Genomic DNA, 15,841 nt, shown 5'->3' with positions numbered 1-15,841 from the left:
TCAGCCCCCCGCCGCGGTCCTGAGCGTCGGCCGCTCACTCAGAGCCCTCCGCGAGTTCGAGCGCAGCCCCGCCGCCGTGGCGGCTGTGACCTTGGCGGGCGGGGGCGCGCACGCTCGCGGGAGCCTCAGTTTCCAGGCCTGCGAGCCCAGATGACAGCTCGGCGCGGCCCCGCCCGGCCCCGCCCGGCCCCGCCCCGGGGCTCGGGATAGGCTCTGGCCGCGTTCCCCCCTCTCCAGGCGGGCCGGGCCCCAACCCGGAAATGCAGCTCGGAGGCGAGGGCGTGGCCCGCAGGGACCGTGGCGAGCGACGGTAGGCCTGGCCAATAGGCGCTGGGCGTGGCGGCACTCGTGCGGAAGTCCCGCCCTGCGTCGCGCGGGGGCGGGGCGGCGCCGGGGGCGGCGGGCGGCGGGCGGCGGGGCGGGCGCAGGATGAGGGCGGCCATTGCTGGGGCTCCGCCGCGGGGAGGAGGACGCTGAGGAGGCGCCGAGCCGCGCAGCGCTGCGGGGGAGGCGCCCGCGCGAAAGCGAGGCCCATGGCCAGGACCACCAGCCAGCTGGTGAGCGCGCGGCGGCGGCGGGGCTCGCCGGCCCGTTACCTGAGAGCGCGGCGGCCGCCGGGGTCCGGCCCGGGGCCGCGGGCCGGGCGGCGCCGCACCTGTGGCGGGGCCGGCGGGTCGGGCGGCGGGCGCCGGCCCGGGGCGCGGCCGGGCCGCGGCGGGCGCCGGGCGGCCGGGGCCGCTGACAGGCGCGCGGGGCGGGGGAGGCCGGGAGGTGTCACCCGGCCGGGCGGGGTGGAAGCGCCTGGAAAGTTTGTTTTCGGCCCTGCGCAGCCGGGAGCCGGGCCTCGGGGCGCACCTTGCGGTCCCGCCCGCTGACGGAGCCGCGGCCCCGGGGGCCTCGCGGGGTGGCGGGCGGCCCCGCGTCGAGACTCGATGGGGGTGGTCTGCGGGGCGGGGGCCGCCGTCGGTCCGCCCGGCCGTGCGGGAGCCCCTCCCGCCCGCGGCCGGGCTCGGAGGCCCAGCCGAAGGGAGTGTGAGTTTGACAGGGAGGAGGGGTTTCGGGGAGGAAAACAACACCAACCACTTGTTGGGTGAAATGTTTCCATGTTTTCTCTGCGTTGCCAAAAGTATCCTCAGTGTTGTTGTTGTTTAATTTAATGTTTGTTTTTCTCCTGTTAAGTCCTGGAGTCTGGGTTAAGCACGAATTATCCCCCTTGTGCGTTGTGAAGTGGATGGATGGCAGAAAAACGTGAGGCAACAAGCAAAATTGGGTTCAAAAGCTCTGGGCGTGATTGATGTTCAGCGGTAGTGTTTGTCTAGCATGCACTGGGGTTCCCTACCCAGCTCTGGGGGACTGGGGGGGGCGGGGGGGGGCGGGGGGAGGGCAGGGAGAGGGCAGGGAGGCAAATCTCTGCTTTGAAGGAAGAACCCAAGAAGCTCACTTGGGCTATTATCTTCCAGGATGCGGCTTTGTGGTGGCAGTTCTTCATGTTTTTGGAGGGTCATGAGCCTTGTTGAGAATCTGAGGGGGTGTCGGGTTCCTCCTCAGAAGTCTCCAGTCAGTTACAATGAGTTTTCTTGCGTGTGTATAGGTGTGCGCATGTGTGCTGGTACTGAGGCTTGGACTCAGGGTCAGGTGCTGTCCCTTAGCCTTTTCACAACGGGCTGGCGCTCTACCACCTGAGCCACAGGTCTACTTTCAGCTTTTTGGTGGTTAAGTGGAGATAAGTCTCTGGATTTCCCTGCCCCAGGCTACTGGCTACACTGAGACCCCAGGGTCCCACCACACTGAGTGTTCGTTATTACTTCTGGAGGCTCTTGAGCCATCTGTAGCTCTGCCATGGACTTCAGGTTACAACCCCATGTTGTAGAGGTGGGTGATAATTAATCCAGGGTCTTAAAGGCGGTCCTATCCAGTTGAACAAAATACAGTGAAAGGCAGAGGAGATGTCCTTTGACTATTGGAATGTGCAGTGTGTGTGAGGCAGACCCCCTGGGATGCCTGGGGTTAGCACATAGAAACACAAATCAGGCTGCTGGCTAGCTCCTGGAGGCTGAGGTGAATGTGTCTATGTACACTCGCACATAATGATGCTGTTGCACTGCAAGGTGTGCCTTTGATGCAAAGGGAAGTGGGAAGAGCATACTTTCCTTCTCAGGGCCTTAGGTTCTTGAACATTATGGACATTTGTCATGTGCAGTCTGCTTTCTATTAGCTTTTTTTGCATAAAAACACTTGAACTCCAGTGAACAAAAGAGAGGGTAAAGGAGAGACTTGGGGTAAGGAAGCGCCAGGGACTTAGTCACCTGCACATGGGTGAGAGCATGCCATATTCCCGTCAGTAATGCAGACGTGGGCCCCCAATTAGATTTTCACCTGAAGTATGCACAGTTCCAGTGGAGTGTACTCTGGAATGCTGCCACTGTATAAACCCCCATTCCAATGCACTTTCCCATGAGTTGTGTGTGTGTATGTGTGTGTGTATTTTGCATCTTGGGGCTTGAACTCAGGGCTTGAGCCACTGTCCCTGAGCTTCTTTTACCTAAGTCTAGTACTCTACCACTTGAGCCACAGCACCACTTCCTGCCTTTTCTGTGTATATGGTACTGAGGAATTGAACCCAGGGGCTTCATGCATGCTAGGCAAGCGCTTTACCTCTAAGCTACATTCCCAGCCAGTCCCAACCAACAGAGAGGGCAGTATGAGCTGGGAAGGTAGGAAATGGTCTAGTCTGATCTTTCCCAAGAGTTGGAGGCTGCATGTCCTATTTATTAAGCCTCATTTACGTCAAACGCTTTGCTATGTAATTCATTCATACCATATTGTGAGGGAGACCCATTTTATAGGCGGGGAACCTGAAGGGAGAGGTTAAATCCCTGTTTCACAATAGCTGAGTGTGATTTGACAGAAACTCCAATGTCACCCAAGGGAAGGTCTTCCCAGGCAGTTCAGCCCAGCACTTGGCATAAAGACGTCCTCAGTGCTACTGCCCACTTCAACTCCAGCTTCTTTGGAGTTGCGCTTGAATATCTTCACTACACTGGGACAGGAGGCGCGTCTTCACATGGAAGGACAGCACACGCATATCTTTGGGCAGATGGTTGCATTCTTTGACCCATGGAGCCTATTTCAGCTCTGTGCTGTCAGAGAACAGCTGTTTGGAAAGAAACTGTGGTTTGTCCTCATTGTGGGCTGATTATCTGGTTTAGAACCCTTCTTTTGGAAAAAGGAAACAAGCAGAAGGAGAAATGGGGTGCTGTCAGAGCAACTCCCTGTACCTTCTAGGTACCCTGTACCTTCTTTTTCAAGGGTGCTGCATCTGAAAGGAAAGTCAGAGGATGAAGTGTCTCACGATTGTCACACCTTCTTGACTAGCTTTTCCCTGCATGCTTGCCTAGCATGGAGCATGATACATTTCTGTCCCCAGTGACACCCACCCCAATAGTAGGTACTAAGCTGGCAAGAGAAGGGTCTCATATGTTCTGTGTTTTACCAGAAGCCTGTGTAGAAGTCAGCCTGAAAGATACCTTGTGTCTTCAGGGCCCTTCTTGGCCTCTAAGCTGCCTGTAGCACAGTTTTGTGGAGGAGGAGCAGGTGGTTCCTGGACATGTGCCCCTCCCCCCTTTTTTCCTGCTGGTCCTGGGGCTTGAACTCAGGTCCTGTTCTCTGGTCTCTGAGCTCCCTCGCCCCACCTGCCAGGGCTAGCATCCTACCACTTGCCATAGCTCCACCTGGCCTTTTGGTGGTTAATTGGAGATCAGAGTATCATGGACTTTTCTGACTGCCCTGGCTTTGAACTCTGATCCTCAGATCTCAGCCTCACGAATGAGGCATGAACCATTGGCACCTGACTATGTGTACCTTTTTTTTTTTTGGGTCCAGTCCTGGGGCTGAACTATGGGCCTGGGCGCTGTCCCTCAGCTCTTCAGCCCAAGGCTAGCACTCTACCACTTGAGTCACATCGCCACTGGGCGCTGTCCCTCAGCTCTTCAGCTCAAGGCTAACGCTCTACCACTTGAGTCACATCGCCACTTCCGGATTTTTTTTTTTTTTTGCTTATGGGCCTCAGGCATGCAAGGCAAGCGCTCTACCACTGAGCCACCTTCCCAGCCTCTATGTGTACCTTTTTAAATCTGTGTTCTTATGGTCTGAGCCACCGGAGCCAGGGTTGGGGTGGTTCTGAGCAGCTGATCGTCCCTCATAGAGAATGGAGTTGGGAAGGCTGTGTGACACTGGTCCGTGCTGCAGATTCAGGATGAGCGTGGCCGGTCTCATCTAGGTGATGTGTTGGGATGATGGAGGAGAGTGGTCCCCGGCTGTGCTTTGCTCTTCTCATGGAGGGCCTTTTGTGGAGGGATTTGGACAGAGCCCCTGTGTTTTTCAGCTCTCTGAGGTCAGGTTGGTGTTGAGGAACACTGGGTGCAGGCTTGACTCCCTTAGCAGGTGTGAGGCCCAAGCCATGAGGTGTGCTCCAGGCCTGCCCGCGGGGGACAGGTGGTGCTGGGGTGCACAATGCAGTTGTCTGAAGGCAGGTTCAAAGGGCAGTACGGTGTGGGGGGTGCTGGCTTGGAAACTGTAACTTTTGGACATATATTGCTCAGGTCTTAGCCATGCATTCTTCTGTGACTGGATCATATTCTTCATTTGTTTGGTGTGGTGCCAGGACTTTAAAAAAAAAAAAAAAAGCTATTTGAATGTTGTGAACAGGTTGTGTGTTCAGTCTTCAGCTGCTAGATTGTAGGCAAAGTGCATGTTCTCAGAGTCATGGGGGAATGTGTTCTCTGAGAGGAGAAAGGCCAGCTTGGTCTTGTGGTTGCTGTTAGGGTCTGCTGTACCTGACATTGGTTGCATTTATATACGTGTATAAAATCTTTTTTCACTGTATTAGTCCAGAAAGTTGTTTTAACTGTTATTTATTTATTTATTGGGTCAGTTGTGGGTCATGGCCTGGGCGCTGTCCCTCAGATCTTCAGCTCAAGCCCAGGGCTCTACCACTTGAGCCATAGCACCACTTCTGATTTTCTGTGGTTAATTGGAGTTAAGAGTCTCATGGATTTTTCTGCCTGGGCTGGCTTTGAACTGCCATCTGCAGATCTCAGCCTCCTGAGTAGCTAGGATTACAGACATGAGCCACCAGCCCCTGGCTCTGAATTTTTTTTTTTTTTGTCGGTCGTGGGGCTTGAACTCTGGGCCTGGGCGCTGTCCCTCAGCTCTTCAGCTCAAGGCGAGCGCTCTACCACTTGAGCTACAGCGCCACTTCCAGTTTTCTGGTGGTTTATTGGAGATAGGATTCTCACGGTCTCTCCTGCTCGGGCTGGCTTTGAACCGAGATCCTCAGATCTCAGCCTCCTGAGTAGCTAGGATGACAGGCGTGAGCCACCAGCGCCCGGCTTTGAATTTTTTTTAAATTGGTCTTGGGGCTTGAACTCAGGGCCTGGGCACGGCCCTGAGCTTTTTCCTTCAAGGATAGTGCCCTACTACTTTGATCCCTAAGTCCACTTCCAGTTTTCTGGTGGTTAATGGGAGATAAGAGTCTCAGGACTTACCTGCCCAGGCTGGCTTTGCACTGCGATCCTCAGATCTCAGCTAGGATTACACTAGTGCTGGCTGGGAATTGTTTTTTTTTTTTTTTTTTTTTTTTATTGGTCGGCCGTGGGGCTTGAACTCTGGGCCTTGGCACTGTCCCTCAGCTCTTCAGCTCAAGGCGAGCACTCTACCACTTGAGCCACAGCGCCACTTCCGGTTTTCTGGTGGTTTATTGGAGATAGGAGTCTCACGGTCTCTCCTGCCTGGGCTGGCTTTGAACCGCGATCCTCAGATCTCAGCCTCCTGAGTAGCTAGGATTACAGGGGAATTGATTTTTATATGGGCTTCACATCCCTTATCAGAGCGCCTGATTCAGCCGTGAGCAGGATTGTGTTTAGTTGGATTATGAGGGCCCACAGAAGCGAGAGCTGCTTGTGTGGCAGATCCTGTATGTTGAGAAAATGGACAGTCCAGACTTTGGCAGCCCAGTCCTGATTGTGCAGGTGCGTGGTTTCTTTCACTGGGTGTTTTCAAAGAGCTCTGATAAAGGTGGGCACACGGTTCTGGGCTGGCCCAGTGACTTTCTTCGTTCTGTAGGTTGGATCAGTGTCCTCTGGGCCAGCTCTGTGCTAGAGACTGACTCAGTCCTTTTTGAATCAGCTTATTACCTGCGGAATCGAAATATGTAGAGATGTGGTTTGAAGCTCTGTGCAGATGCCAGGATCTTGGTTCTGGAGTGCATGTCTTCTGTGTGTCTGGGCGGTGAGGTCAGGTCTGCCCACTTAAGGGAAGGCTCTGGCCATCATTCACCCAGCTACAGGCATAACTTTGCAGTGAATTCCTTGTGAAAGTCCTGTTCGTCCGCTTGTTGTTCTTTTGAAAGGGACTTCGCTCCAGTGAGAAGGACTTGTAGCTCTAGCTGACAGGCTGTGTATTGGATGCTGTCCGAGAAGGCTGGGTAGATTTTCAGGAAAGTCTTGAAGCTCTCAAAATTCTCACCAAGTACTTGGTTTGACCTGCAGTTCAAACTTGTGGACAGGGACTTGAGCTAACTTTTCTGTTTTTCCTTAGTGTGTGTGGAGACCTGAGGGGGGAGTAGGTATGGAGAAGACCTGCCGTGAGGAGTGGGTACAGAGGAGACCTGGGGGGGGGGCAGGAGGAGTGGGTGCAGGGAGACAGGATCTGAAATATCTATTGCTCTTTCCTAGCTGTAAAACTTTTTTTTTTTTTTTTGCCAGTCCTGGGGCTTGAACTTAGGGCCTGGGCACTGTCCTTGAGCTTTTGTGTACAAGGCTAGTGCTCTATCATTTGAGCCACAGCTTCACTTCTAGTTTTTTGGTGGTTAATTGGAGGTAAGAGTCTCACAGATCTTTCTGCCCCGGCTTCCAACTGTGATCCTCAGATCTCAGCTTCCTGAATAGTTAGGATGACAGGCGTGAGCCACCACCACCTGGCTTTTAATTTTTTTTTTTTTTTTATTTATAAAGGATGATGTACAGAGGGGTTACAGTTAACCTAAGTCAAGTAATGAGCACATTTCTTTTTGGACAATGTCACCCTTCCCTTGCTTGCTCCTAGTTTTTCCCTCCTATCCCCACCCACAAGTTGTATAGTTTATTTTCAACGTAGTGTCTAGTGAGTACCACTGCAGCATTTGTAGCTTTCCAGCTTTGCTTGGAGCCTGAGTCCTAGGTGTTCCTGATCACCACCTTGCTGGACTTGGGGCTCCCTTCAGGGAAGATAAGATGCAGTGCCTTTTGCTTTCTCTTTTCACTACACTATGGCCATTGCCCTCTCCTTCTTCCCCCTTGTCTGGTGAGACAGCATTCTAAGGACTTTCGGGGTGGTTGTCTGGGAGCCAGTGCGCCTACACATCCCCTCTTCCTCATCTGTCACTGCACCTTCTTCCAGAGGTCCTGTCTCAGACGTCTGGTCTGCATCCCTGGGGTGTTCATGATTGCCTTCTTGGGCTTGCCCGCCTGCCTGCCCGCCTGCCTCCCTTCCCTCCCTCCCTCCCCTCCCCTTCCCTCCCCTCCCTTCCCTCCCTCCCTTCCTTCCCTCCCTTCCCTCCCTCCCTCCCTCCCTCCCTCTTTCCCTCCCTTCCTTCCTTCCTTCCTTCCTTCCCCTCCCCCTCTCTCATCAGTCGTGGGGCTTGAACTCTGGGCCTGGGCGCTGTCCCTCAGCTCTTCAGCTCAAAGTGAGCACTCTATCACTTGAGCCACAGCCCCACTTCAGGTTTTCTGGTGGTTTATTAGAGATAATAGTCTCTTTCCTGCCCAGGCTGGCTTTGAACCTCAATCCTCAGATCTCAGCCACCTAAGTAGCTAGAATTACGGGCATAATCCATCAGTGCCTGGCAGTGTTTTCTTTTTCTATATCAATATGAACTCAAAGCGTCACACTTGCTTGGCTTTTTTTTTTTTTTTTTTTTTTTTTTTGGGGGTCCGATCGTGGGGCCTGAACTCTGGGCCTGGGTGCTGTCCCTCAGCTCTTCAGCTCAAGGCTAGCGCTCTACCACTTAAGTCACAGCACCACTTCCGGCTTTTTTCTTTTTGCTTATGTGGAGCTGAGGAATCGAACCCAGGGCCTCAGGCATGCAAGGCAAGCGCTCTACCACTGAGCCATCTTCCCAGCCTTTGCTTGGCTTTCTTACACTATTGGTGCTCTACCACTTGACCCACACCACCACCCTGACTTTTTGCTGGTTATTTTGGAGATAGACTCAACCTTTCTGCTTGAGCTGGCTTCAATCTGAACACTTCTAGATCTCAGCCTCCTAAGAAGCTAGGATAACAGGCATGAGCCACCAGCATCCAGCTTTCCTCAGTGGAAAGCTTGTCTTCTCCAGGTTCTTCCTCTGCCTGAAGCAATTCCCCTCTGGAATCCCCTGGCTGTACAGCCTTGTATGACCACCTGCCTCTTCCCCAGGCCTTTGGGGCTTTACCAGGTTCTGCTCTGTGATTCAGGTCTGCTTTGCACTTACTGTGGCCTTCGCTTTCAGAGCCTCTAATAGTTCCTCCTGTACTTTCCTCACTTCTCATTGTTCTCATACCTGAGCACTGCATTGTATTGGCTACAGGTCTTTATATGAACAAAAACATGTCTAAATCCTGCAGGCGGTCTTGACTTTTCCTGGATCAGAGCATTAAACATATGAGACAGAGAGAGTATCATCATAAATGGTTGCCTATTTGATGCCCAGTGTGAAGAAGATGTGTTCTGCCCATAATAAGGTTAGATAGCTAAGAAAATGACCTGGTGCTGGGAGTGTGGCTAAGTGGTAGAGGTCTTACCCAGCGCCAAAAAATAAGAAGAAAAAAAGCAGACTCAAGTCTACTTTGTATATGTGTGTGTATGTGTTGGTTGTGGGGCTTGAGCTTAGGGCTTGGGCACTGTCTCTGAGCATTTGTGCTCAAGGGCTAGTGTTCTACCACTTTGAGCCTCTGCGCCACTTCTAGTTTTCTGATGGTTTGTTGGAGATAAGAATCTCACAGATTTTTCTGCCCTGGCTGGCTTCCAACTGCAGTTCTCAGATCTCAGCCTCCCGAGTATTTAGGATAACAGGCGTGAGCCACTGGTCCCCAGCCTGCCTTTTTTTTTCTATGTATATTAAAAGGGTTGTTATTTATTTTTTTTGTATCTGTCCTGAGACTTGAACTTGGTGCCTGGGTGCTGTCCTTGAGCTTTTTTGCTGGAGGTTAGGGCTCTATCACTTGAATCTGGGCTCCACTTCTGCTTTTTGGTGCTTAATTGGAGATAAAAGTATCACAGACTTCCTGCCAGGGCTAGCTGTGAACTCAGATCTCAGCCTCCTAACTAGCTAGGTCACTGGTGCCTGGCTAACAAAAAAGTTTTTACAAAATAACTAAAAACCCTTTGATCACAAAGAAATCCTTTTGTATAATTAGTATATGTCAATAAAAAGTCCTCATCGTTAGGTTGTATAATCTGTTATGTTGCTCAATGCCATTGAATTGTGATGTTTACTTAGTAATGGTTACATGGTAAATCTTGTTATCTATACTTCATTACAATTAAGGAAAACCACTTTGCCATATTAATATAAATAAGAATGCAGTAAGGAGAGTTAGAGGAATGAGACTAGGAGTAAAAAGTCTCATAAAAATGTCGGTTGGGGCTGGGAAGGTGGCTCAGTGGTAGAGTGCTTGTCTTGCATGCATGAGGCCCTGGGTTCCATTCCTCAGCACCACATACACAGAAAAAGCTAGAAGTGGTGCTGTGGCTCCAGTGGTAGAGTGCTAGCCTTGAGCTGAAGAGCTGAGGGACAATGTCCAGGCCCAGAGTTCAAGCCCCACTACCGACAAAAATAAAAAATAAATAAGTAAATAAGTTTGCCAAGCTGTGCATGCATGTCTATGGAAGGGGTAAGTCCTCCGTGTGTATTTAGAGAGGTGAATTGTATGATTCAGTTTTGGGATGGTGTGTGTGTGTGTGTGTCTGTGCGCATACCAACATTGGGTCTTGAACTCAAGGTCTCTCATTCTCAGCTTTTTCACTTACCACTGACAGTCTTGAGCAAAACCTCCAGTTCTGGCTTTTGTTGGTTAGTTAAACACAAGAGTCTCTTGGATTTGTCTTCCAAGCTGGCTTTGAACCTTGAGCCTCAGATCTCAGCCACTTGAGTAGCTAGGCTGATAGTCGTGATCCACTGGCACCTAGCTAGTTTCTAGAAATTTAAAATCAGGGAAGAATTGAGTTGTGTACAGAACTCTTATTTCTTATCTTTATCACAACTTTAAAAGGGGAGAATTGCGAATATCCTGAATTCCCCTTTGTGGGAGATAGCTTAAGAACACAGTGGAGAGTCCAAGTCTGTTTTCCTGAGAGATGGTTACAGTGTGTTTTAGAAGATCTGATTATAGAGCAGTATGCCTAAGAGAATTTTGTAAAAGCCCAGAAAGCAGCTTGGGAGGTGGGGGAGGCTTTCACATAGTGTGAGTGGTGATTTGCTTGGCTGGTGGGAGTGGGGACACAGTGAGAATCAGGTGGTCTTGGACCTGTTCTTTTGAAGCTTACCCAGCCCACAGAATCCTTTTCTCCCCAACTTTCTTTTAGAATGATCACAAACAAAAGTTTTTAAAGGGCTGGGAAGGTGGCTCAGTGGTAGAGTGCTTGCTTTGCATGCCTGAGGCCCTGGATTTGATTCCTCAGCACCACATAAGCAAAAAGAAAAAAAGCCGGAAGTGGTGCTGTGGCTAAAGTGGTAGAGCGCTAGCCTTGAGCTGAAGAGCTGAGGGACAGCGCCCAGGCCCAGAGTTCAGGCCCTATGTCTGGACCCCCCCCAAAAAAAAAAAAGTTTTTAAAGATTAGTGTAGCCAATTGTCTTTAGCTGGATTTTGCCAGTGGTTAGTTTCCCTTATTTGCTTGTATATGCTGTCAATTTGCATTATTATTATTTTTTAATCTTGTGTGTGCCAATATTGGGGCTTTAACAAAGGACCTCTTGAACTTTCCCTTAGCTTTGTATTTTTTTATTTTTTGGCGGGTCCTGGGGCTTGAACTTTAGGCCTGAGCACTGTGCCTGAGCATTTGTGCTCAAGGCTAGCACTCTACCACTTGAGTCACAGCTCCACTTCCAGCTTTTTCTTTCCTTCCTTCCTTCCTTCCTTCCTTCCTTCCTTCCTCCCTCCCTCCCTCCCTCCTTCCCTCTCTTCTTCCCTCCCTCCCCCCCTCTGTCGTTCGGCTTGAACTCTGGACCTGGGTGCTGTCCCTCAGCTCTTCAGCTCAAGCTGTACCTCTTAAGCCATAGCGCCACTTCTGGTTTTCTGGTGGTTTATTGGCGATAAGAGGCTCATGGACTTTCCTGCCTGGGTTGGCTTTTAGCCTGCATCCTCAGATCTCAGCCTCCCGAGTAGCTAGGATTATAGATATGGGCCACCAGCACCCTGCTTTGCTTGTTAATTTAAAAAATATGTGCTAGCTGGGTGCTAATTGTTTGTAGTCTAGCTACCTGGTGGGCTGGGAATGGGAGGATTGCAGTCCAAGGCCAGCATGAGAGCCCCTTCTCAGCCTGTCACTTGGTGTGGTAGTATGTGCCTATGATCTGTGTGGATGGATATGGCCACTTAGCCACAGCAACAGCTCCCAGGGTCATTTGTGTGGCTGGTGATCCTGGGTGGGGTGGATCCTGCAATCTGTCTGAGCAGCCCGCCGCAGCTCAAATTCTTGTCACGTGCCTATGCACAGTGCTTCATGAGTGGATGAGAGCCCTGCCATCCTAAGGGAGTACAGCTGTATCCTAAGTCGGAGCCAGTGTGTTGACCTGAGCTGGGGTAGTGCTTAACTGATTTTTCCTTTGAGCAGTGGTGAGGACAGATCACCCTTGGGAGGATTGCCCGAGCTTTGGCTTTGGTTTTAGGCTTTTCTTCGATAGACTAGACTGCTTTGCAGAGCTCTACCTGCCAGATGCTGGGAAGCAGGCATTCTAGAATCTGAGACGCATGCATTCCTGGGCTGGCTGCTGTTCCTGACTTCCTTGAGGACGAGCACTTGGCTGTCCTTCACCCTGGCAAACAGTGGGTGTGTAGCTTACCCTGGGCCTGGGCTCCCAGAATGCACTGCTCACACCCCATGTGCCATCACGACGTTTACTGCTTGCTTTTCCTATTGTCCACTCATTTTTTTTTCTTGCTGCATTTTGGTATTTCTCTTTCATGTTTTTTTCCATTGGTCAAAATTACAGTCTTTTAGTGATTGTATGTTATAGCTGGTTATTATCAGATACACAATTTTAAAAGTGTACATCTAAATATAGATTTTATTTGTGAATGCATTTTATTCTTCTAAAAACAACAAAGAAAAACAAAATGCAGGGGAAAAAACTGATCTAAGTGGCTTTGTTTTGGTTTTAAGGCTTACCAGACAGTTGTGCGGATGCAGCTGGCATGGGCACTGCATCTGGGGCCAAGGGGCAAAGAAGCTAGTGGTTGGATTAGAAAAAGTTAGAAACAAAATGGGCTCGTGGACAGATCCCTATGGCTCACATCTATAATCGTAGCTACGCAGGAGGCTGAGATAGAGGATTGAGGTTTGAAGCCAGTCTGGACAGACAAATCTGAGAAACTCTTAGCTCCAATTGAAGAGAGGGGAACTGGAGGAGGTGCCACTTAGTGGTAGAGTACCACCTGTGAGTGAAGAAAGCCGAACGAAAGTGCAAGGCCCTGAATTCAGATTCTGGTACTGGCATAGCAAAGAAGAAAAAAAAGAAAAAGTTTTAAAGAACCCAAAATAAACTCCACTTTTATGTTTTGTTTTTTGGACAGTATAGGAGCTTGAATTCAGGGCTAGGGTGCGCTTCCTTAGCTTTGCTCAAGGCTGGCATTCTACCACTCGCCTCAGCTCCACTTCTAGCTTCTGGTGGTTGACTGGAGATAAGAGCCTCAGGGACTTTTCTTCCCCTGATGGCTTCAAACCTCAGTCCTCGGGGCTGGGAAGGTGGCTCAGTGGTAGAGTGCTTGCCTTGCATGCCTGAGGCCCTGGGTTCGATTCCTCAGCACCACATAAACAGAAAAAGCCGGAAGTGGCGCTGTGGCTCAAGCGGTAGAACGCTCACCTTGAGCTGAAGAGCTGAGGGACAGCGCCTAGGCCCGGAGTTCAGGTCCACGACCGGCAAAAAAAAAAAAAAAACAAAAAAAAAAAAACCTCAGTCCTCAAGTCTAAGTCCTTACAGGGGTGAGTTACTGGTGCCAAGCCTGGCTGAAGAAATTCTTGAGTGAAAAAGATGATGACCGCCTCGGGAACAGCTGACTTGGCATTCTGTCCTGTGAGCCTGCCAACCGGAACCCTGCCCCAGGGCCTGAGGGAAATGGTCAACAGCATGCCTGTTTCAGGTGCAGTGATGGTACCCTGCCAGGAAGGTGGCCAGCCTTTGTGGGGCTGCTCTAGAGGGGTGTGCAGGAAGGGTCCATGCTTAAGGTGGAACAGATAGATACAGCAAGAAGAAGGGACATGGCCCGGAGTGAAGACAGTTCCCAGGATGAGGTGTGGTTTTATGCAGGCAAGGAGGGCTGAATAGGCCCTACTTGTTTGTTACAGCTGGTTTTGCATGAAGAGTGGATTTGTTTTCAAGATCTTTGGACAATATAAACCCAAGAAGTTTGTGATAGTAAGGGGTACATTCTGAGTCTCCCACTGTGCATTCTTCAACCTCCTTGGAGGTTGAGCCAAGTTCATAAGTTGGAGGATAGCAAAACCTTGTCTCAAACAAAAGGGCTCCACTGGCTCATGCTTGTAATTCTAGCTGCTTAGGGGGCTGGGATCTGAGGATCCTGGATTGAAGCCAGCCCTGGTAGGCAAGTCTGTGGGAGTCTTATCTCCCAATTAATTACCAAAAAGCTGGAAGTAGAGCTGTGCTTAAGTGGTAGAGCGCTACCCTTGAACAAAACTTAAGGCCCTGAGTTCAAGCCCCAGGACACACACACACACACACGCACGCACGCACGCACGCACGCACGCACACGCACACACACACGTGCGTGCGTGCGTGAAAGGAAAAGAATTCATGCCAACCTTTTTACATTAGGGCTTCCCCCTTTTAATCATTTTTCTTCAGTAGCCCTACATTCTTCAAATTAATGTTGTTTATTTGTCCCCAGAGTATTTTCAGATCCTTTAAATTTATGTGAAGCTATCAAGATAGCTTCAAAAAAATAAAGTTTATTTTGGAATACTTTTCCCATAACATCATCTTCAACCCTACTTGACTTCTTGCCTTTCCCTAATGTTAGCCGCTTACAAAGCCCTGACGTTTACAGGACCTCGCTACAGCTGAAACCACAGGCTGGTTTGAAATTTCAGTAGTTCTCCCTACTGTGTTCTCTTTGTTCCAGATCCCATCCAGATTACCACATTGCATTTAGTCATCATGTCTCCTCAATCTCCCCTGGTCTATGACCTTTGTTTTTCATGACCTTGATACTGATACTGGTTAGAAGTTTGTAGAATGCTCCACAATTTAGGCTTATCTGATGTTTTCTTGTGACTAGACAGATTATGGGTTTAGAAAGAATTAGGTACCAAAGAGCTAGCCTTGAGCATAGAGGCAGTGCCAGACCCAGAGTTCAAGCCCCAGGACCAGCAAAAAAAAAGAAAGGAAGGAAGGAAGGAAGAAGTGGAGGAATAAGGGAGCAGGAGAAGACCCACGAGGGCAAAAACTGGAAGTGACGCTATAGCTCAAAGTGGTAGAGCACTGGCCTTGAGCAAAAAAGCTTAGGGACAGCGTCCAGGTTCTGAGTTCAAGTGCCAGAACCAAACTCTCCCCCCCGCCCCCCAAAAAAGTGCCTTCTACATCCTGTACATGATGTCATCACTGATGGTGTTAAATAAAATTAGTTTTACTTAAAAAAATAAACCTAGCCCTGGTCTGCTCTCTGATGCTTGGAGTATATGTTGTCATTCACCAAAGGTGTTTTAATTTTGAAGGAACCTTCCTGGTCACCCAGTCTTATCCTTCCTGTGGAGAACATTGAGAACTTGGGCCATGTGGAAGGCTTCTGACTTAGGGCAGAGTTGGCTTGAAGTCCAGGCTTTTCATTGATGACCACTTAATGCAGGTGTGGTTGCCTCCAGAATGCTCTACAGACAGAAGTGTTCCAGCAGTACAGTAAAGCTGAGCTCACAACATCTGCTTTCTGTTTGGAGTCAAGCTCGTGTCCTCGAGCTGGAGGCGGCTGTTGGATCACGTCTGCCCTGTTACTGCTTGCTCAGTCTCTTGCTGTTTTCTTGATAGTGAGAACTGAGGTTGCATCTTGGGATTGGCTTTGACACCTTTTCAAGCTTGTTTTCTTTTAGCTGAAGCTGCAGGGTATATTGTACAGAGTCCTTTGCCTCCAGTCACAATTGAATGTGAAGGCTGCTACTTGAGGCTTTTAGAGTAGTTGGATGGTTTGCTTTTGTGTTGCCTAGGCTAGCCTTGAATTTGTGGCCCTGCTGCCTCAGTTTCCCGTGAAGCCTGAATTAGAGGTGTGTACTACCACACCCAGCCTTGTTTAAGACTTTTAGAATGAACCTAGGGTGATGTTTCTTCTAGTGTAGAACTTGGAAGACTGGCATTTGAGACAGGGCTCATTTGTTTGCTGGTTATTTGCTTGTTTCCTCTGCTGTCTCCCCTCCAGCCTCCTCTCCACATAGTGACAGTAGAGACAGGATGGTAGGAAGGGAGGAGTGGGTAGGAAGATAGCCACAGATCTTAGCTATAAAGGGAAAGTACTTTGAGGAAAATGGTGACTTTGTTTCCTGTCTGATGGTAACAGATCTATGCTGGTAGTGGTCTAGTAGGCTTCCAAGGGGTTGGAAG

General features: G+C 50.1%; 1 protein-coding gene across 3 annotated transcripts in view; it reads left to right on the top strand.

Moving 5' to 3' along the window:
- The first annotated feature begins 415 nt into the window (after positions 1 to 415).
- The window catches only part of Pdpk1 (3-phosphoinositide dependent protein kinase 1), a 70,076-nt gene continuing 54,650 nt past the window's right edge, over positions 416 to 15,841 (top strand). For 2 of the 3 annotated variants that reach the window (XM_042698458.1, XM_042698459.1), the window contains exon 1: positions 425 to 557. In XM_042698458.1, the coding sequence (XP_042554392.1) occupies positions 534 to 557 (24 nt within the window). In that variant the 5' untranslated portion in view covers positions 425 to 533. Of the gene's footprint in view, positions 558 to 15,841 lie in introns of all 3 variants that reach the window. The other variant, XM_042698456.1, reaches the window with a different exon arrangement.

The sequence above is a fragment of the Dipodomys spectabilis genome, unplaced genomic scaffold (assembly GCF_019054845.1).
Source record: "Dipodomys spectabilis isolate Male_0828 unplaced genomic scaffold, ASM1905484v1 ptg000231l, whole genome shotgun sequence".
Taxonomy (NCBI): domain Eukaryota; kingdom Metazoa; phylum Chordata; class Mammalia; order Rodentia; family Heteromyidae; genus Dipodomys; species Dipodomys spectabilis.
This window is presented reverse-complemented; position numbering and strand designations above follow the sequence as displayed.